At 53.0% G+C, this 21,110-nt stretch overlaps 5 protein-coding genes across 5 annotated transcripts; 4 read left to right on the top strand and 1 right to left on the bottom strand.

Moving 5' to 3' along the window:
• Nucleotides 1-2,116: 2,116 nt before the first annotated feature.
• Nucleotides 2,117-3,289, top strand: INS49_007027 (uncharacterized protein; the record flags this gene model as incomplete). The annotated part of the gene is made up of 4 exons (XM_043167792.1): nt 2,117-2,368; nt 2,434-2,470; nt 2,537-3,139; nt 3,255-3,289. 4 exons carry the CDS (start codon nt 2,117-2,119, stop codon nt 3,287-3,289), a joined length of 927 nt encoding a protein of 308 aa, XP_043028936.1.
• A 477-nt stretch (nt 3,290-3,766) lies between these two features.
• INS49_007026 (uncharacterized protein) lies at nt 3,767-5,153 on the bottom strand (the record flags this gene model as incomplete). The annotated part of the gene is made up of 2 exons (XM_043167791.1): nt 3,767-5,088; nt 5,144-5,153. The coding sequence occupies 2 exons, from the start codon at nt 5,151-5,153 to the stop codon at nt 3,767-3,769; spliced, it is 1,332 nt and encodes a 443-aa protein (XP_043028935.1).
• An 853-nt stretch (nt 5,154-6,006) lies between these two features.
• Nucleotides 6,007-12,517, top strand: INS49_007025 (uncharacterized protein; the record flags this gene model as incomplete). The annotated part of the gene is made up of 9 exons (XM_043167790.1): nt 6,007-6,318; nt 6,378-6,769; nt 6,863-7,227; nt 9,755-9,935; nt 10,031-10,295; nt 10,389-10,812; nt 11,143-11,321; nt 11,609-12,191; nt 12,261-12,517. 9 exons carry the CDS (start codon nt 6,007-6,009, stop codon nt 12,515-12,517), a joined length of 2,958 nt encoding a protein of 985 aa, XP_043028934.1.
• Nucleotides 12,518-14,272: 1,755 nt separating this feature from the next.
• On the top strand, nt 14,273-17,481 carry INS49_007024 (uncharacterized protein; the record flags this gene model as incomplete). The annotated part of the gene is made up of 2 exons (XM_043167789.1): nt 14,273-15,014; nt 16,790-17,481. The coding sequence occupies 2 exons, from the start codon at nt 14,273-14,275 to the stop codon at nt 17,479-17,481; spliced, it is 1,434 nt and encodes a 477-aa protein (XP_043028933.1).
• Nucleotides 17,482-17,996: 515 nt separating this feature from the next.
• INS49_007023 (uncharacterized protein) lies at nt 17,997-19,847 on the top strand (the record flags this gene model as incomplete). The annotated part of the gene is made up of 1 exon (XM_043167788.1): nt 17,997-19,847. One exon carries the CDS (start codon nt 17,997-17,999, stop codon nt 19,845-19,847), a length of 1,851 nt encoding a protein of 616 aa, XP_043028932.1.
• Nucleotides 19,848-21,110: the final 1,263 nt, after the last annotated feature.

Below are 21,110 nucleotides of genomic sequence, written 5' to 3'. Positions count from 1 at the left end.
CTCCTGAAAATCCACACCGAGGGAAATCCTCAGAAATTGCCCAGCACAGGAATAAACAACCACTGTTCCCAATCTTCTCTTTTTTGTTTCCTCAATTCGTAGCCTCCACCCTCCCGAGTGGGAGACGTGCCGGTTAAGCGTTGACACGGGACCGTCGTCTTGGCTCTGCCCTTTTTTTCAGCTTGGCATGGATTGATTGAATAAGATATTGACCCGCGGATTTACATGTCCACTTCTTTGGTCATCGTGCTGCCCTTTCCCAGCAATAAGCATTGCCTCAGATTACTCTTGTTGCGTTCATCCTGCAGTCCCTGCATCGGAAATATCGCCATTCCCGCAGTCTCTTGGGCTCAGGGCACGTGTAGAGAGACAGAATCTACGTGATGGCTTCATTCAGCAGACCCCCCAAAAACCCTGTGGAACTTTACCATCGTACTAATTTCTTCTCTTGCTGGTGTTGTATGGATCGCAGCGTATCTGCGCGTGTCATTATTCCGATTTCGATAACTCAGGCTGTCCCGGACAGATCTGGTCAACCGGAGCAAGTGGTCTATTTTCAAGCAGCCCTACCAATCAGTACCCTGGCATATCGCGCAGTCCAGTTCGACTCGGATATCTGCTCCGAATTTAGCAATATCTGAGCTTGTTGAGTTTAAATGCGCTGCTTAATTCCATTTCGAGGTGCAACACGTCATTCGATTTTCTTCGCCGATGTGTTCCGCGCAGCAAAGATGTCTCGGCGCCGCGCCGACTGGCACGGCAAAGCCACCGCCACCTATAATCCCCTGCCTTCTGCCTTCTGCCGGCGAGCTGCCCGCTCTCTCCTGGGACCCCCCACGTGGTTTGTCTCCCTAATGGTATTCACGCAAGTCTTGCAGGGCCAGCCAAGCGGCCGGGTCGTCTCATTGCCCATCCTCGACCTGTTGACAGGCCTCAGGTTCGGGCTTGGGCCCGGGTCCCAAACCCATAGGGCCTGAACACATGGGTAAATACTGGCCAGTATGCTCCAACTCATCATTGGCCCAGCTGGTCGCCATTCCAGAAAACCTTGCATGTGTTTCCGACCCAGGGTAGATGAGGTCTGGTACTGGAAGATGACAGGAGCTTCGGCAGACATGGTGCTCGATGCTGTTTCACAAACAGGTTGATCCCCGGGTTGAGTCTCACAAGCCGTAGACGACGAGACGCGGTCAGCACGACCGGGAGGGCTGCGAGGCCCATGTGCCTGTGGTAGGAACATGCGAAATGGACAGCCTAGATATTGACAACGTATAAGCAGAGAGCTCTCGCTCCCGTCGTACATTCTAGGAACACCCCTGAACCAACTTCTTCCAACCTGCTGTTCTTCTTGACATCATGAACAACAAAAGCCCTGCAACCCAAACGAGCAAGGCCGTCGTGCCAGGCAAGGCCCCAGGCAAGGCCATCCAAAGCAAGGCTGTCATGCCAACTGGTCAGAATTCCACACCCACATCCATGACACAGGGCAAACAGCACACTGGCCTCGCGATACTTGCCGTGCTCGAGCTTCCGAAAGAGGATTATGACAACTTGTTGTTGAAGACACATGTTCCTCAACAATCTACAAACATCACAATTGAACAAAATATCATTAACAATACAACCATCAACAATACACAAATTAATAATAACTACAACGGCCAGCCGCCCGAAGCTCAGAATCTAGGACAACAAGGCGGGTCTCGAGACAGGCTTCATTCAGGTCCTCAAACGACTTCATCAGCGAGTCGAGCCATCGAGGATAAGGCTCATGTCGTGGGCAATGTGCCCTCGGCCCAAAAGTCGACGCAAAAAATCCAAGAAAAGTGTCAAAGCGGTTCTGGGGACAAAGTGAATAGCTCTCGCCCTACCAAAGTTCAAACACGCCCAGTTCCGGATAAATCTCAAGTGGCTCCCAGTTCAGCGCGTATTGCAAAACCCACCACCGGTCAGGTGTCTTCAAGGCCGGCCCAGGACGGAAGCAAGAAGCCCGAAAGTGCGAATGTCTTAGCTGTTCAAGTCCCAGGACAGGCCCAACGAGAAGCCTCTAAGCCCAAAAGCAGCCATGTCAGAGGAATCTTCGATAAGATTCGTCACCCCGGTCCACCGCGTGAGAATGGCTCTCACCCAAAAAAGACTGCGACTACCTCTACGACTACATCACCTGCCCGGGGCAGTAACCGCAACCATCCAGGCGGAAGCAGGGAGGGCTCAGATGTTAAACAATCACAGAGCCGAGTCAAACCTCAAGCCGCACCCCATCACTCTCAAGCTCCGAGTGAATCCAGGAGGCGTACGGCTCCTGAACAACCGGTGGTCAGATCTCAACACCAAGCAAGTCAACCTGCCAAGCGAGAAGAACCTGCTGGTAGTTCACACGGGCATTCAGCTGTGGCCAAATCGAAAGATCATGGGACTGGGGCCGTCCCCGAGGTCCCTAAAGAGCTTAGTGAGAAGGACATTAGAAAATGTAAGCAGAAGCCACGGAGAAGTCGAACATGTGAGAGCCTGAAGCTGACGAGATGATTTGATATAGATCTTGATGATCTCAATTCCCGACTTGGGAATTCCCGAAAAGGGACCAGCGGCGGCCAAGCCAGGCTGATACTTCTTGGGAAAGCCTCCGTGAAAATAATGGGGCTCGAAACCAAGGAAAATCCCCAAAAAGTCTATCACATCGACGTGATGCTCGAAGGCGGCCAGCGCGGGGAGCAGGTCCGCCAGTGCGTGGAGAGCATGAGGGTCTTCAGGGAGTTCGACAAGCAGGAGCAAGACACGACCAAGGCCTGCGAGACATTCTTCGGCACGACTGCACATCGAGCCGTTGTTCTGAACGACGTCTTCCGGGGGCGCAAGTGCGTGTCCAACAAGAAGCACCTGGAGGTGTACGTCATGGACACCAAACGTGCGCTTGAGTTTGAGCTCCGCCGCTGGGCAGACCCGGACAGTGATGATAGCATCCAGCACGCCAGCGTGAACATCGCCGTTGCCCTCCTTGGGGGCTTGATCAAGCAAGGCCTCAAGCTCCAGGGCCGCAGCAGCTTCCAGGAGATGAGATACATCAAGGACAATGACGGCATCCACGACAAAGCCATAAACGACGTCAAGAAGCGCTTCGACGCCGTTTTCCCAAATGAGGGTATGTATTGTTGATACGCGTCATTTCGACACCGAGGACGCGATGTAAAAAAAATATACGGTAGAGGGTGTGTGGAGGCCATTCCTAAAACAAAAAGAAGATATTCGTGGCTAAGCAGCGGGCATCTACAAGGACAATGAGGACGATTAATGCCAGGTTTCTCTTTAGTTGTACTGCTCCCTGCCAATGAAACCCGTGAGAAATTGGTAAAGACATGTCATTCAAGCGCTTATAGCCATAATACAGGCATTGTCTCCTAGGTTTTGGCAAGTCAAGGTTGTAGTCTTTACTGAGCCAGATGAAAAGAAGCTTCCACTGGATTCATCCACTCAACACTTCGTGATACTTTCGTTACGGCTCCCTAGATGACTCGCAACCTTCTTCACAACATGGGCAGCCTTGGAATTGAAGCTAAGCTTCTCTATTCTCCTCACGCAGCCCCTTTTGTCTAAGTAAGTACCCTGGGGCAGCATTCGTAAGGGTTGCTTCCTGGGCGCTCCTTTCCATCCTAATTCACAAATTGTCTCGAGGCCCATGTCTCATGTCAAGCCGTGTGGTTACCTAGTGCTTCTGATCAGGAACGTTTAAGCGTTCCGTCTGAGAAATGTTTCTTTTCAGCTGGGGTGATTATCGCAGTTCAGCATATTTCCTCCAGAGAGGATCGGCTATCAGCCTCGGAAGGTCCTCCTCATTAACCCCACAAAGCATCTCTCGACCACCATCTGGAAGCTCGGGCATCATAATCTGCATGCCATTCAAGATGCCGTTGCTCGGACACCTGATCGCCCTGATGCGACCTCCCAGCGCCGGGCCCCACTGCAAGCCGTACAGCTCGAATTTGGCCCAGCTGGTCTGAGAACAGGACAGCCCGGGACAGTCAAGGAACGCAGACGGCGACAAGAATCTCACGTCTTCGAGTCCGTTTATCAGCTTGATGACATCGTTGCTGAAGGATCCTTGAAACTCCACGTCCATGTTGTCAATCGCGTTCCGGAGTAAAAGCGCGATCTCGGCAACGCTGTCTTCGCCACCGTCCAACATCCTACGAAGAGGCATCTTGACCTCGATAAACTCGACAAAGCTCCCCAGGGTTCCCTCATCGATGGGAGGCCGGATGCGCAGCCGCCCGTCGACCGCCATGTTGAAGACCGAGACCTCATCGCCCTTGACCTTGTCCGGTGGGTACTGAGCCGCCATGACAGAGCGCCAGGCGAGCGCCGTCAGGGCGTCGTTGGTGCTGATGTACGCCGGCTCGCCCGGCTGGGGGTTTTGGGGATACGAGTCCTTCTTGAGCTGCTCCAGCGAGTCCTTGGAGAAGTAGAAGATCTGCCCGACGTGCCCTTCCGACTTGAGCACCTTGGCCAGCTGCTTGGCCGGATCGCTTAGGAGCACATACTGGGGGTGGTCTTCCAGCCTGCCCGCCTTTCCACCCGACGGAGCTTGGGGGCTGATCGCGTGGCGCCTATCGCTGACGATGCTCTGGCGCAGCTCGAAAGGCTTGGTTATCTCAAGCCCCTGCGCCCGCCGGCACTCTTCCGCCCAGATTGCCGTCCAGGTGAAGAACGTCGTGCCGTCACCGATCATGTGGAAGGGGTTCCAGTTCAGGATCAGGCCCCCTCGGATGAAGTTCAGCTGCATAAGCATGATAGGCAGCCGGTCTTCGGGAGACGGCCATGTGTAGCGGCGCGTGAAGATCTCCGGGTCGAACGCAGATACGGGGAAGTGCCTCTCTTTCAGCTCGGCGAATGTCAGAGGATATGCTCCAGGCGCCCGGAGGTCATTGACCGTGATCGGCTGGATCCGCTCCAGTCTTTCCTTGTCGTCGAGCAGCTGGATCTTCATCGCCCCGCCTTGCTTGGCGTCCGGGTCGGCGACGGCTTCGCCTTTCAGGACGGGGATGCGGCGGCAGGTGGCTTCCCAACCGTCCCTCAGGACCCGTGTCACCTCATCTAGGTCATAATTATCAGGCAGCTCAAACGGAAAAATCTGGGGGAGTATTAGTACCGTATGCCATCTGGGCCTGGTGTTGGACTAGGACTGGAGACTTGCATATCTTGGCCAGCCTCTCGGGCTGATCTGCTCAATAGGAGTGACTTGGAACAGGAGACCCTTGTCGATGAAGTCCATTGTGCCTGCTCCCTATGCTTTCAGTGCCCAAATGTTCAACGTTTGTGAGAAGTGCGAGGATGGTGAGTGGGTCGTTTTCAGGGAAGCTGGCACCGTCTTGAGAAGCTGATGAGGAAAGTCTGGTTTCGTCAAGTCTGAATATTTGCTTTTTTCGCCTTCCTTACAGTGGAATTAGCCCCTCGTGTTTCGCAACTGGTCTGGTTGACTGTTGGCCAGGTTCACCAATGGAAGCCCTTGTTATAGATGGAGCTTTGTGGGCCCTATATATGCAGCCAGGATCTTGCCAAGTCGCCATGAACGATGTAGTCTGCCACTAAATGCATACTCACAGGTGATTGGGAGCGTGATCGGCAATATCGTAGCGGTTTCGAGCCGGCGATACTACGGGGATTGGCAGGAGATGTTGCCGCACCCAAATGTACTGGCTGGTCTTCAGAAATTGCTAGGCATGACTATGCTCCACCTCAAAAACTGACATGTCGTTGGAGCCACGGGCAAAACGTCCGAACAGTTAGCCCAGCAGCACAAGCGGTGGTGAAAAAAAAAGCCTTAAGAAGGATTGGGATGTGACCTGTCGGTGCTATTGCAGAAACCCCTTGAATCCTTCCAAACAAGCAGAAGAACGCTGGTTCCACAAGACATGGCTAACTTGCCGTCGCAAAAACCAAATTTTTGAACTTTTCAAGTCTTTTGATTCTTTCAGCGCATTACAAGACTTCTCTTCATTAGATCAACTCGCTATGGCCGACATCGAGCCTACTATAGTCGCCATCTTCGGTCCGGCGCCGGCTGGAACCGATCTGAACGAGAATCCAATTGCCGGCAACGATTTCGCCGTGGCAGTCTTGCTCGGAATAGCGACCGTGGCCGTCGTGCTGAGACTAGTGTGCCGACACTTTACGAGCAGCCCCTTGAAAGCCGACGACAGCGTGATAATAGCGGCATTGATCTTGACGTATGCCACCGGCGGCATGTCGTTCGCAGCTGGACACTATGGTGCAGGGAGGCATGTCTGGTCTGTCAGGGCAGTTGATGTCGCCATGGCAGCCAAGGTAAGGTGGTCCCATTCACCTTATGTACGACTGATTAGCTGACATGCGGAAACCCATAGCTTCTCTATGCCTATAGTTTCGTTTTCGCGGCCGCTATCACCCTGACGAAAACTTCCATCCTGCTACTCTACACGCGCATCTTTGAAGTCTCCGACCCGAGGTTCCAGTTCCTGCTCTGGACGGCCGCTTTCTTTGTTGCAGCATATCCTCTAACGTTTGTTATTGCCATGGCAAACTGCTGCAAGCCAGTCTCGTTCTACTGGGCACAGTTTTCTGGAAACACCGACGGATACTGCCCACTGAACACAGGACTATTCTTTGTGATCATGGCTATCATCAACCTTTTCATAGACTTCTTTATACTGATCTTGCCTATACCGTCAATCTTGAGGCTTCAGATGTCTACGCGCAAGAAGGCCGGTGTCTGCGGCATCATGCTCCTCGGAGGATTGTATGTCGCCTCCCCCGCCTCTCGCGCTTAACATCACCTCCTGCACATGTGCAGCTTGCCAGCAATTGGTTCCATATGCTAACAATTTCTTAGTGTCTGCTGCGCAAGCGTCGTACGAATCTACTATCTAAACGTGTTCTCTTCCGCCATAGACGCCACGTGGTACATGGGTCCTGTATGCGTCTGGTCCGCCGTCGAGCCATCCATCGGCATTCTCTCAGCCTGTCTGCCCAACATGCGCCCGCTCTTTGTCTTCGTCCGCAACAAGGTATCATCATCGAATCGCAGCGAGGGCCAGTCGCGCCCAGCGTCAGCACCAGGTTTAGTTACTTGGGGAGGGAGTGGCGGTCCGGGTTCGAAGGGCGCCAAGGCAAGCCGCCGCCGGAGGGACGAGGACGAGCTTCGCCTGACGAAGAATAACTACAGCATGACCAATATTGTCACGGCAGGTGGACCAAGTGAGAGTGAAGCTAGTCAGGGTGAAGGAATTGTCGTCCGTTCCGAGGTAATGCTCCAAAGCAGCCAGCGGTAACATCATGAAAACAATCTTTTCTTTTTATGAAAATCTAAAATAACTGCATCTTGCAAGATTTGTTCAGCTTGGTATGGTCATTTATCAATACTTGTAATCAAGTTCCATGAAGCAGAATCTGTGGAAATTTGATTTTCGGTGTCGATAATGCAGCGAAGAAAAGGAAGGAAGATAACAGACGATCGCACATTGTGAGCGGGCACTGGCTTGTATATTCTCTGGCCAGATCCTGGGGCAGATTCTATGAATTTCCTGTAGGAGGTATACTTTCAGAAGCTGCCATGGTAAATCTTTGCGCGCGACAGCGGAATGGTAGCGTTCCAATCGCAAATTTCCTTGGGTGCTTCCTAGGCCACGGATGGAAGATAGTTTTTCATAATGTGTTTTGAGAGGTCCGGCTTCGGCCACACTATGTTTTTCAAATCAACTATTTATTAATTTATTTGCTGTCCGCTTAGCTTTCTAATTATCCCTCCCTAAGCTTATATATTAAGTTGCATATAGCTTAATATATATCCTTATTTTTCTCTTTTAAAGAAATATTATTATACTTTTTTACCCTTATCCTTTAACTTTCTTTTAATCCTTTTAAAAATAATTATATTATTAATAATAAAATAATAAATGTAATAAAGTATAATTTTATTACATTATTTATTTTTTTATAAGTATTATTTTTTTTCTTTAAGAATTTTATAATATTATTTTAAAAAATATTTTAGCATTTTAAAGTAAAATATTTCTTTATTTTAACTTTTATTAAAGTTAATAATTATAAAATTAAATATTAATTATAATAATGCTTTATAAGCTTATTTAATAAAGGTTTTCTTAAGAAGTTATATAAAATATATATTAATATAAGTAAAAAGAAATTAAGTTTTTAATTAAAATTATAATTATAAGATTATTATATTTTATAAAAATATTTTAATTTTTATTAAATATTTAATTACTTAACTTTTTAATTTATAATATTATTAAAAGCAGTTTTTATTAAACTTAATTATATAATTATTATAAAATTATTATTACTTTCTTAATTATAAGTTATAATTATATTTAAAACTTATTATTATTAATATTATATTTTTAACGCTAGGTATTTAAGCATTTATTACTATATAAAGGAGCTGGATGCATATTGCTTAAGAAGCATATATGTATAGATTAAAAACGAGACCACTTTTGAGAGGTTCTCAGTTCTTGGAGATGGAATGGGTTGCAGTCTTGAGAAAGTCTTCTTTGCCGCCGCGTCAACTTAGCCGTGGGGCCTAGTCCAAGACTTGACAATTCTTCAGCTAATTTTGTCCAATAACGACTTACTCGCCCCCATAATATTGTCGACCACTTTCAGCTGAATTAGAAAGAAGAAGAGAGAGAAACAAAAAGGCCAAGATCGAGATGTTGTAGTCAACGAGCTGAACCAAATGAATTGAAATGACAATGTATGTCCGCGGACCGGCATCCAAAACCTGCCAAGCCTCAATGAATAGTCAATGTTGGCCTATCACAGTCGCAAGACATTCACGGAGGAACGTTTGCCGAGCCAGAGTACGCCCACCCAGCTTCCACAGTACACCTACCTAGCTTTCAGCGTTGGCCCACTTAGTACTTCCTTTTCTTAGTATTATATTAATAAGATTAGGTACTTTTCTAAGTTTACCTTATATATAAGAAGCTAAGGTAGCTATTTTTTAATTTAAGCAATACTTTAAAAATATAAGCTTAAAAAGCCTAGAGCGCCCAGGAGCCCCTGAGCGCGCAGAGGGCCGCAGAGCGCGCAGAGGGCCGCAGAGGGCGCAGAGGGCCCAGAGGGCGGCAGAGGGCCCAGAGGGCCCAGAGGGTGCAGAGGGCGCAGAGGGCAAAGGGCGCAAAGGGCAAAGGGCAAAAGTAACTTTTAAGTCGCAAATAGAGAGGTAGCTATGGGACCCCTCTAGGATAGCTATAACTATACTTTATTAATAACCCCATAATACCAATATTTTATAATGCGTGTAGCCAATTTCCTTATACTAGGTGGGCCAACGCTGAAAGCTGGGTGGGCGTACTGTGGAAGCTGGGTGGGCGTACTCTAGCTCACGTTTGCCTCGTTCGAACATAATCGCTTTCCATCTCGGTCGTAAGTCCGACCAAGGGGCTAATGAAAGGACCCCTACAGTGGAGGGGAGACCGGATCTGCCGAGCCGCCCAGAGGGTCGGATCAGGGTGGATCAGTCTTTTTCGCATCCGCCACATGAACAAAAACAGACGATTTCCCATCCCATCCCACAACTCGACTGCGGAGGCAGTGTCAACCTCGCCCTTCCGAACTCGCAGCCAGGAGACGATGAGATTGCTGTCGTGTCTGGCCGCCTTCGTGACAGTATGTGCTGCCACCTTCGTGCCGAACCAGCGATGCGATAATTAATGGCCGGGAAAAGGGGGCCCCGGGGCACTGCCCACCAACACAGCGGTGCAGGCGGAGCTGAAGCCCGGGAACGGAACCAACGTGAGGCTGGCACTCGACACGTTGACTCTTCTGGACCGGGAGGACTGCGCGCAATGGGCTGGGGAGCTCACCAGGGGAACAATCGAACTCGAGGCCATGGGAAGGCCGACGCCGTCAGTGCACTATAAGGATAAAGCCCAGCTGTACGTCTCTTACGATCAGGAGATGCGCGCTTTTCCATCCGTTTCGACCATGAAAACCACAATTCACCTGTACGATGACAACTCACAGGAACGAGGTTGTCTGGGGAAGAGGACGAAGACGCGCCCGATCCGCAGCCCGTCGGGGACTGCCTCCAGTACCTTCAGCACATCTTCCTCGGCGCGAGCCTCAGCCTCTTCTATCCTGGTTTCATGATCCCTGTGGCCGGTCGCGTGTCCTGGTCTTCGCTGTTCAGCGGCGGTATACTGACGTATGGACATGCCGACTACGCGAGCATCTCCGATGGAATCTACGAGAGGAACGGCACCTATGGGGGCCCAGTCGCCAAGCTCGTGCTTCGAGTCGGAGCCGGGCCCCTACAGCGCCCACCGATTACGCCCGCCACAACACAGCATCCATTCCGCCAGCTCTAACCGCTTCTACAGGGCACCTAGATCCACGTCCCGAACGAGCTCCACTCTCTCTCCTGGGAGACTCGGGATTCCGGTATCACTGATAACAGGTTCTCCAGGGTGACCCTGAGCGGGAGCTTCGATGCTCTCCGCGGGCCACCGTTGCCGGCCATTGAGCAACCCGTGCCTTTCAGCCGGGCAATGTGCTCGAGCCCCGCCGCGGTGGACGAGTATCGCTCGTCGGACAAGGAGAGCGGTCCCGGGACGCCGGCCGAATCTGGGCGCACAGAAGCCTTGGGCCCGCGGTGGAACGACTACTCATTCCGCGAGTCGGATTTGTACTATGGAGGTCGCACTCGGGGAGGAGGGAGTAAAGGGAGCGATGACACCGCCGTTGAAAACACTCCGTCTTCACGGCAAGCATCTCGCAAGACACTCCGGCGGTACATGGAGAGGGAACATAGTGGTACGGCGGCTCCCAGCAAAGGCTTTGAGGTAATAAGAAGGCCTGCGCCTCCAGGCACGTAATGAAGACTGCACCAGGGCAGCCAGTCCAGGGAGAAAAAGCCAATGTGTGCAATTCTTATAAATCTCAAACACTTCATGATTATAATAATATAGCTGCAAATGTTCAGACAAAATTCTTAAGTTGAACCCCGTCCTTGCCCCAAAATCCAATACAGGTCCAACGCGGCCGTAAGCCGTGGTGTCTCATTTGTCCCAAGCGAAATGCAGCCCGCACCAACACACCCTCCTTATTAGTAAAGCATGGGGTCCATCGGCGAGTTTCCTGCAGCGTTGCCGCCTCCGGAGCGGTCCGGGTCATCTTCACTGGCCCTCCCGGATCGCGTCATCCGGCTCCCCGTCAGCCTCGGCGAGGAGTCATCGGGCGAAGCGGGTCCAAGCGGATATGATCTGCACCGCTCCGAGCCGTCAGGCCACAAATTGCCGTCGCCTCGGCCGCATTCAGACTTCGTGAGCAAATAAAAAAAAGGCAGGCCATAGCCCACATTGACCCGTGCCTGGTATTGGAATTGCTGTGCCGCTAGTCACAGGAATTTAGATTATTCGCCAACGGCGATTTACCTACCAGAAAACTCCGCATTTCCTCAGCTGTATTTTTTTTAACGGTGCGGAATTATGCAGCCTGCCTGTTCCTCCCCTTCCATCCTCCTGTAGCCGAAAGCACGGTTCTCACCAGTGCCTCTCGGTGCTCATACACACCCAGAACCCCCCACCACTGAGCCACGTCGCGTCCGCAGCAGTGTACATTGCCAGCCCAAGCAAAACCGGCCACGATGACTCTCCCATTCCCCATCCCGCCGGGCCTCCTCCACGCGGACTTCACCATGTCCCGCACCACCGAGGCCGACGCGGAGCGCATCGCCGAGATCTACTACGCCGCCTTCCAGACCGACCGGGGCAACACGTACTGGTGGTCCGCCGACACGCCCGCCATGATGGAGTGGATGGTCCGCCGCATCCGCCGCAAGATGCGCGACCGCTCCGTGCGCCACTTCAAGGTCGTCGACGCCCGGACGGGCGACATGGTCGCCTTTGCGCGCTGGGACGTGCCGCAGGGGTCGGGTGCGTTTGGCGAGTGGGTGGGCGGCGACGATAGGAACGGTAGTAGGGAGGTAGGCGTCTCGGGGCTGGTAGAGGGCGAGGGAGAGGGCGAGGCCAACGGCGAGGCGCCCGGGCCCCTGACCGGTGGCGTCGACGCGCCGCACTCGTCATCCTCCGCCGCTCTGGACATCCCCAGGGGCGCCGACCCGGAGCTCTGCCGCGGCTTCTTCGACGGGCTGAGCCAGATGTCTTCCAAGTGGATGGGCCAGGACATGTTGGGTAAGCAGCGAGGTGTCCTCATGGCCGTAAAAAGTGCTGGGAGGGGAATGTAGTACTAACCATCGTCAGGCCTCTCGCTGATTTCAACGTCAACAAAGCATTTCAAGAGGGGCGCCGCCAAGGCTCTGATAGTCCCTATGCTGAACATTGCCGACGCGGAGGGGATCAAAACCTATCTCGAAGCCACACCCGCCGGCAAGCCCATTTACGAGAAGCTGGGCTTCCGAGAGGTCGACGCCCTTGAGTTCAACCTGGACGAGCTGACCAAGGACCGCCATGGCGTCTACAAGCTCTGTATTATGATCCGAGAGCCGGCGAGGCAATAGTTTCTTGATCAACTCAGAGTTAGAGCCGATGATACGGGACAGTGCCGGAAGCCTCGTCCCAGTTTTGCAAATTCGATTGTTTGCCATTGGATGGCGGGTGACTTGAGTCGCCCTTGAGTGGCATCTACATTGGAAGCCTTCTAATCCTGGAACACCATAAGCAGCACCAATAACTGATCAGCTGCTGGAAAAGCCGGGGGGGTTTATAGTGGGAGTAAGAAGTGTCACTGCACACAGTGCTCAAAAATAAACCAGAGCCATTAGGTACATTTCACCACGGCAAAGGAACAGACGTCTCATTTAGTTATGACGCTACGATGGAAATCAGCTTGGGGGTACTTGGTGCCCAGCTGTCTACCTTGTGAACAGTAGCGGGACTCAGTGTCATATGGTCTCCCAAGTTGTGTCTAGCAGATCCTGAGACGGTCCCATGGGTTAATGGGTCAACCAACAGTGAGCATTGACTGATGGGAATATGAAGACTACTTGAGAGCTGTGATCCAAAACACAACATCTCAACAAGGGGGCTTGTACAATTGCATTTGACGGGCTGTATATGCATATGTATCATCTGGTGCATTGCAGTCTGTGCTTCTCAGTTCCATGCATCCACATGATATTACAGTGAGCTTTTCCCAACACGGGTTCCAGCCCTTTTAATACGGCAAGCTGCGGGCTCTTAATGTTGTCACCATGAGAAAAAAAGGTGCAACCTTTCCCAAGGGAAACTCAGTGGCCGGAACCCCCACCAGAGCCATGGACGAGATGTTGCCGCACCGGCTGGGGGAACAAGTGGTCAGAAATCACTGTCCCTGATGTGTCTGGTCCAGCTTAGCATGGGCCCCTCTCCATGTACCCCATTATTGTTCAGCCAACTGTGCTGCTGTGTAGCCAATGGCCTGCGAGATCCTGGACAGCCTGCATGTGTTGGTGGCAGTGCAGACTGATTGCCTGGTTGGCTCGATGAATGCAAGCTGAAAACTGGCTAATCTTGAGGCCCATGCAATGTTCCGACATTCTTGTTCAGTCCATCTGCCAAAAGGTTCTGCCTAAACTTGACCATCTTCAATTGCAATGCTTTCTAGAGACCCAGGGGCAGCGCCGTCGCAACGGCCGCAGCAGCCAAGAGGGATTGCACCCAACCCAGCTCTCTGCAAACAATGCAATGCTTCACTACATCTTGATGACAGTTTCTTGAAGCCACAAATGAAAGTATCAGCCACCGGAGAGCCATATCTTGGCGGATCGAATGCCCGACAAAGATTGTCCCTATTCAGCGTTTGGTGGCATTGATTACGTCCGATACGACCAGATTCCGACACTGCCAGGCCTCTCGCTCGCTGCCGAGAGTGGGTGCGCATTCTGTGCTGCAACAAGAGAAGGACTGAAAAAAGAGTACCAAGGAAGTCCAGGGTGGAAGCCTCATCCAGAACCGCTCACACTGCGCATTCAGTACAAATGGGATGTCCTTTGGGAAGCCACAAACCTTGAGGCCCTCGTGGTCAGCGTCCTCCATCCCGGGCTGGGAGAATGGGGGCACCTAGGATTATGGTCGAACCAAGTGCTTGAATTCCTGCTCTGCGCCGCAGGAGGTACGTCCATCCATCGTGCCGTCCACCATGACGGATTCTTGGATGCATGTACCTTTAATGTTACTGATCTGATATCTAACTGACAGACAAAGACCCGTGCACAACGTGGCTCGGTTTGAAAAGCAGACGATGTGAGAATCCATGGTCGCCTCAGAACATCGCCATGTCTCAAAGATGGATAAACGAGTGCCTCGACAGGACCGGTCCATGTCAGGAGGGGACAATGGAGCCTTATGATTCCGACGTGTGCCCAAGCAAACAATATGACAGCGACTACCAAGACGAGGCAAACGCGACCGCAGGTGAAGGACGCACGCAAATGTGTCAGCCTGCCGAACATTCCGGCGGTGCATTCCTCCCTACAAGGCTCCTGGACCTCTTTCCCGTTCCTGCCCATACTCCAGGCTGTATTAGCCTTGTGGAGAGCATCCATCTCGAGAAGGGTCTCAGATACGCCGCTCTCAGCTATTGCTGGGGAAATGTCAAGCCGACAATCTTGACTACTAAAGCGAACCTCGACAGCCACCAACAGAGTATCAAGTTCTCTGTCCTGCCGCAGTGTTTGCGAGATGCCGTCACCGTCGCACGCAGTCTCGAGATTCGCTCCCTCTGGATCGATGCGCTTTGCATCATCCAAGGTGATGGCGACGACTGGGCCAGAGAGTCAGCAACGATGTGGCAGCTATTCCAGAACGCCTACGTCACAATCGCTGCGGCTGCGTCGGAGTCTTTTGACGAGGGGTTCTTGGCCCGCCGGCCGTTTGAGTCCTTCGATGTGAATTTTATGTCGGCCTTGAACCCTCAGGCTGTAGGCACATTCACACTATCCACAATTCCAGATCCGGACGGGTGGCAGGTGTTAAATCCCCAATACATCAACCGGCTATCAGGTGACCTGCGGACTTGTAAGTGGAGCACACGCGGTTGGTTTTTTCAGGAGCAGGAATTATCAAAACGATTACTCGTTTTTGGAAAACACATGCTCCATTTCAAATGCGATCATTGCCAGCGCTCCGAAAACTCACATGATATGGTGCATGACGCGAACCCACTTGAAGCTTGTCGCGGATCGTGGACCAAGTCGTTATACGGATACCCGGCAAGACACTTCACTTTTCTCCAAGACAAATTGCCAGCCGTCTCCGGCCTGTCCAAACAAATAGACCAAGACTCCATGACGAGAGGAGAGGGGCCAGCACAGTATCTGGCTGGCATTTGGTATTGCTCGGAGAGGCGCGAGCCCAAGACAGGCTGGCAGCACCAGCTGCATTGGAGACTGAGAGCCCCGGGCCAGTCGTTCCAGGAAATGCTGGATGGGTTAAAGTGCGCTGGCCTTCGAACTTACACTGCCCCAAGTTGGTCCTGGGCCTCCCGCCGTGGAGGAGCTGGCTGGGATTATACCTGTGATTACCATAGCAACAGTGTGTGCCCCTCACGCTTTGAGGCCAAAATCGAAGACCACCAGATGAACTTGACAGGACCCGATCCAACGGGTCGAGTCGGGCCCGGATCTTACCTGAAGCTCTCAGGGCTCCTGCACCCGGGTCCATTGGACCTATCCGCGTTAAAAAAAGGACGGCTACCGGTATGACTTCGTGTGGACGCTCTCTTCTGAGGCATCATTTCTTCATATCAGTCCCGACTGGAACCATTCGCCCACCAACCAAGAGGACCGTTTATTTGAGTGCGATATTCGACTATTTGTTCTTTGGAGGTGCCAAGAGGAGCAGATCGAGGAACCGGATGTATTCCATGGCCTGCTATTGTTTCGAGACAGTGAGTCTGGGCTCTATTTTCGGGTGGGGTCATTTGAAATGGGCAGTACAGGGCAGAGTTATGCACGATGGGAACGGCAGTCTATTTACATCCTATGAACCATAAGCGCCATAAAATGATACGTGGACGATTTACATGTCTTCGCGGCTCGAAGTCGCGGCTTGGTCTTTGGAAATATTTCGATCTCAACTTAGTAGTATTGTTTAATCCAAAGAAGGCCATCCTGCAACTACAACAAACGGCGCCGTGACCGTCTTCTCCTTGGGTAGCATACTTCTATTTGGAATACCATTTAAATTTGGTTCTTCTAATCCGCTCAGGATTAGGAGAAACCTTGGTGTCACGCACCCCTTTGTCAGCCAGTCTGTATGAAGCAAGCCACGCCCAGATATCACAATATGCAGTAATTGAGCAGTGCACAGAAGGCCACTTGAAGAGCTAAGCTAGGTGGGACTGGAACCCAGGCTTCTTGGGACACTGAAGAACAGTATCTGATCTTTTTATGATAATTTTGCCTTGAGACATTCTCTATGGCTCACTGAAGATGTTGTGGCAATGACTACTCTCGGGCGGGTCCATGTGTGATGCTGCCTGGCCAGAACCACTTCTAACGTGACCCCGTGCTGGTATATTTGGCTCAACCCGCGAAAGTCTCCCGTTGTTGTCATGCGTCCATTGCTCAACGTCGACATCAGCAACCGAAAATTCGTCAGCATGGCTTCTGTAACAACGCTTCCTTTTCGACCCATACAACTGGATGCAAACAAGACTGACTGTACCGCCGTCCCCATTTCCCCGATACTTCTTCTCCCCCCTCACCTTCGGCGCCGCATCTACCTACATACTGACTTGCTTGTACGGTATGATCGAAAGGATACGCATGCTGTACTGAATCTCAATGGAGGCACTCCGGTACCTTCCTTTTACTGCCGTCCCACTTACGAGGAACATGGCCTTAACGGCATACATGGCTTCCACGGCCTACTCCTTTCTTGTCGGACCATCTACAAAGAGGCATCCGCCTTGCTTTACAGTCACAACAGGTTTATTATTCGGTACTGGGAGAAGGAATCCTTGGCGCCCCTGAGAAATTTGACCCCATCCTCGCTCTCTAAGCTTACGTACCTCAAGATCGTTCTCAACCAAGCGTCGTGCCACCACAAGAGCCCGACAGTGTGGAATGAGGACTCAATGGACGTCTGTCACGACAGCCGACGCAGGGATGACGAGGGCGGAACTGACCAAGCCTTCGATCCTGTGCTATGCAACGCCCCTCTGAAAATCGACCAGCCGAGAGCGAAGATTCTGTTTGCCGAATGGCATGGCACCGTCGCATATATGGCATCGCATATCAGCCCAAAGACCCTTGAGCTTAGTGTAGTTTGCGACGTCCACCACGACGACATGGAGGCAGCCAGACACGCAGCCGATCCGATCAGTCTCTTTCCAGAGTTGCGAAACTGTCATATCCGCCTGTGCCGAACATCTACGCCGCAGTTGCGGCGAATGGCTCACGACACGGTACTTGAAGCTCGCCGAATTACCAGCCATGGTCTTCGGGGAACGTTTCAGGCGTGGCTCGATCAGCCCAGCTAGAACATACCCGCCAGCCTCAGCTCCGGGCTGAAAGCCCAATGAAGCCCACGTTGGCGACACGGACCCGACATGGTTTACCGGTAGCATCTGGGAGGCAACATTTCGTAGCTACTACTGAGCGTCCAGGGCATCTATAAAAGAGGATCACTGCCATCTTCTGCAAGACTATCACCCCGAGCCTCTACGGGTCCATGCAGTAGTGCTGACAACGGGCCATCGAATGGCAATGCCCAGATGCATACGGCCAGGTTGATGATGGTCCCAGAAAACCGTGCCGCACAGTGAAAGCTGTTGGTTCACAGCAATCGAACCTTGGAAAGCAACCTTTTCAGTCGCTCCCTCTCTCCGGCCTCAGCCGCCGGCCTCAGCAACCGGACGTCCGTTCTATCACTGTCTCTCCGCACCCCGTCTGTTTGACACCATAAACCAACAGTAAGAGACAAGCTTTACATGCGTCTTCTCGCTGCTCAGCTCCGATGGAACCAAATAGCTGAATAGGTGCTCCAATCATAGTCATGGCAAGAATCACCCCATTTGTACTCCTTAGCGCTGGGGCCGTCTTCTTTGGATTAGCCGCGGTATTGCTTGGCCCTGGCCGAGCCTTCCTACTCACCATCGTCGCCCCTTACCTCCCACCAAACCTCGTCCCGGCACCGGTCGTCACCGATTCGGGCCGGGATGTAAAGTACATCGGCTCTCGCTCCGCCGACCTGGCAGTGGAGCACTTCCACAACATCTTGTACGCCGAGGACACCTCCGGCCCGAACCGCTTCGCCCCGCCGGTCCCGGCAGCGCCGACCCGGGGCTCCGTCATCGACGCCACGGCGCCCGGCGCGTGGTGCCCCCAGGGCACCGGCGATGTGCTCCCCTTCACCTCGCGGGTGACCAACATCAGCGAGGACTGCCTCAGCCTCCGCATCGCGAGGCTGCGCGGCACGGGGCGTCCCGGCGCCGAGCCCCTCCCCGTCGCGGTGTGGCTCCACGGGGGCGGGCACGCGCTGGGCTCGGGCGAGGAGGTCCTGTACGAGCCGGACGGCCTCCTCGGCCAGGCGGGGCTGGACGGCCAGCCACTAATATTTGTGGCGATCAACTACCGGCTCGGCTTCTTCGGCGCCACGGGCCCGGCGATGGTGGAGGCTGGGCAGACGAACGCGGGGCTGCGGGACCAGCGGGCGGCGCTGGAGTGGGTGCGCGACCACATCGCTAGTTTCGGCGGCGACCCGGCGCGGGTGACCGCCATCGGGCAGAGCGTCGGCGGGAGTGACATCGGCCTGCAGATGGCTGCGTTCGGTGGTGCGAAGGGCGTGCCGTTCCAGAAGGCCGTGATGATGTCCGGCGCCCCGGGGCTGAATTTCAATACCATGTCGGACCTCGTGGCGGACAACACGGCCATGGTCGCGCGGCAGGTCGGGTGCGTGAAGGAAGGGGCTGATGCCCACACCGAAGCGGTGCTGGCATGTCTCCGGGAGGCCCCCTTCGACATCCTGACGAATCTCTCCGTCAGTGCGATGCGGGCGGCGCGGCCTCCGTTCGGCGAGGGCTTCTTCTTTCCCACCTACGACGGTGACTTCATCCCGGATCGTCCGTCCAAACTGATTCGAGAGGGTAGGGTTGTCAAGGATATTCCCGTCGTCGCCGCCTGGGTGACCAACGATGGCGCGTGGTACGCACCGCCAACGACGGCTACAGACGACGATGTGCTCAGCAGCTTCACACTGTGGCTGACGCTGTCTCCGTCTACCAGGACGAAGCTGCTGGAGCTCTATCCCGTCTCGGACTTTGAACAGGTTGCTCAGGGGCAAGGCGTTTCGCCACAGTACTACCGTGCTGCGCAGATAAACCGCGACCTCTGGTTTGCGTGCCCTGTGCTGGACTTCGCGTGGCAGTACGGTCGGCACAACGCCCACAACACACGGCTATATGAACATAACTCCACACGGTTCGCGCCATCTTATGCTCTGATGGGCGTGCCGATGTGGAGAGTTGCTCACCTGAGTGACATACCGTACGTATTGAACAGCCAAAGCCTCGGGGGCGGCGCCGATAACTCAGCGGGCCAGCTGGCGCTGTCGGCGGCCGTTAGCAGGAGGATCGTGAGGTTCGTCACATCGGCAATACCTGACGAGGAGTGGTCTCCGGCGTTCGCAGGGGTGGCCGAGGACAGCCCCCAGGACAAGTTACCGGGCAGGATCTCTCTCCAACTGTTCGGCGGCCCACACGGAAACAGACAGGTGACAGTTCGGGAACATCCAGACGAGGACGATGCTTCAGCAACAGAGGCTGAAAAGGCGGTTGCGTGGGAAAGGCTGTTCCAGAGGTGCAACTTTATCAACAGCGCCGAGGTGCGGGACGAGACCTCTGTCTGAGCGCTCTGCACCGGATTCTATCTTGCGCATCGTGGTCTTCCCCAGACAGATGGCAAGGCTTCGTGAATAGGTATTTTGCCTTTCCTATGTGGTTATGCGCCGCCCGCTTGAATGTAATGGGTCCTGTTTAATATCACACCCCGCAGGATGTTACGATTTGAGACTGCAAGATATGTCATCTGCTATGCAGATGCCAACAAAGCACAATAGTACATCTGGTTAGCATCCGTCGAAAAGATGTCGGAAAGGAAATGCTGGCTAGCAACTAGGGAAGAGGTGCGAAAATACCGAGTTCCACAACGCGAGAAGCAGCCAATGTGTTGTCAAAGGAGTTTCCCGAGTGCACACAAGGAAGCATACGGGCGCTCTGACGGTCTCAGCGGTTTCTTTCACTTTGCTTAATACTTACAGGACTTGCAACACATCAAGAGAAGATTGGAAGTACTATGTGCAGCTTCAAACTCTCTTCTTTACAGGCAATTGTTATAGGGCATAGCGTACTCAAAGTAAAAGCAATGTTGGAACTTCTATCAAAATGTCTTGCACAATGAGGACTGTTTCATTCACATGGTGCTGTTATGATTATTTGTTGCAGCTGCTCATAATGAAAACTTCCACAGTTTATTCAATTACTTGACCGAGTTCTGCAGCTAGTGCTTTGATAGCCAGCTCGCCAATTCACCACTGAAGCTGACCCTGCCTATTAGCAGCCTTGCTGTCTACTTGCACAGAATTTGCGTTTTGCAGAAGACTCAGAACGAGGATATCTAGGATAAGACGCAATTCTGTTCCTTGGTTGCTCTCTGCCACGCCGGGGTCTACCGGTTGCTTGTCCAGATCTCGCCGCGGACCTGCAGCCCACAGCCTTACTACACACTCCCAACCGTTTTCGAATGGTGGATAAGGGATTGAGCGCCAGCGTCCTGAGAGTCCACTTATGGTGCCGCTACGCGGCCATCCAGGAGCAGAGGGGAGCTCAGCATATCTGGGAGCGGTTGGTGGCCGTGATGCAATGCGGGCGACAGACGTAAGTCGGGCTCAAGGAAGAGAAGAGCAAGGAGCACAACGATGTGCCCTTACTGTCTACTGTCGTTGCAGCTGAAATCGAGGAGCACACTAGCGACAGAGCTCGCCGATCCGGGGGTGCTCAAGCGGCTCCCGGAAGCGTAAGCAAGCTAGGGGGAGCGAGACGTGCAGATTCGGGCCTACGTCCAGTCTGCTCTTCCCCCAGCAAGTGAGATCGGACTCAGACGGAGCGTGAAG

The sequence above is a fragment of the Diaporthe citri genome, assembly GCF_014595645.1.
Source record: "Diaporthe citri strain NFHF-8-4 chromosome Unknown scaffold_2, whole genome shotgun sequence".
Classification (NCBI taxonomy): domain Eukaryota; kingdom Fungi; phylum Ascomycota; class Sordariomycetes; order Diaporthales; family Diaporthaceae; genus Diaporthe; species Diaporthe citri.
The sequence above is the reverse complement of the archived record's forward strand: the minus strand, read 5'-3'. Positions and strand labels throughout refer to the sequence as shown.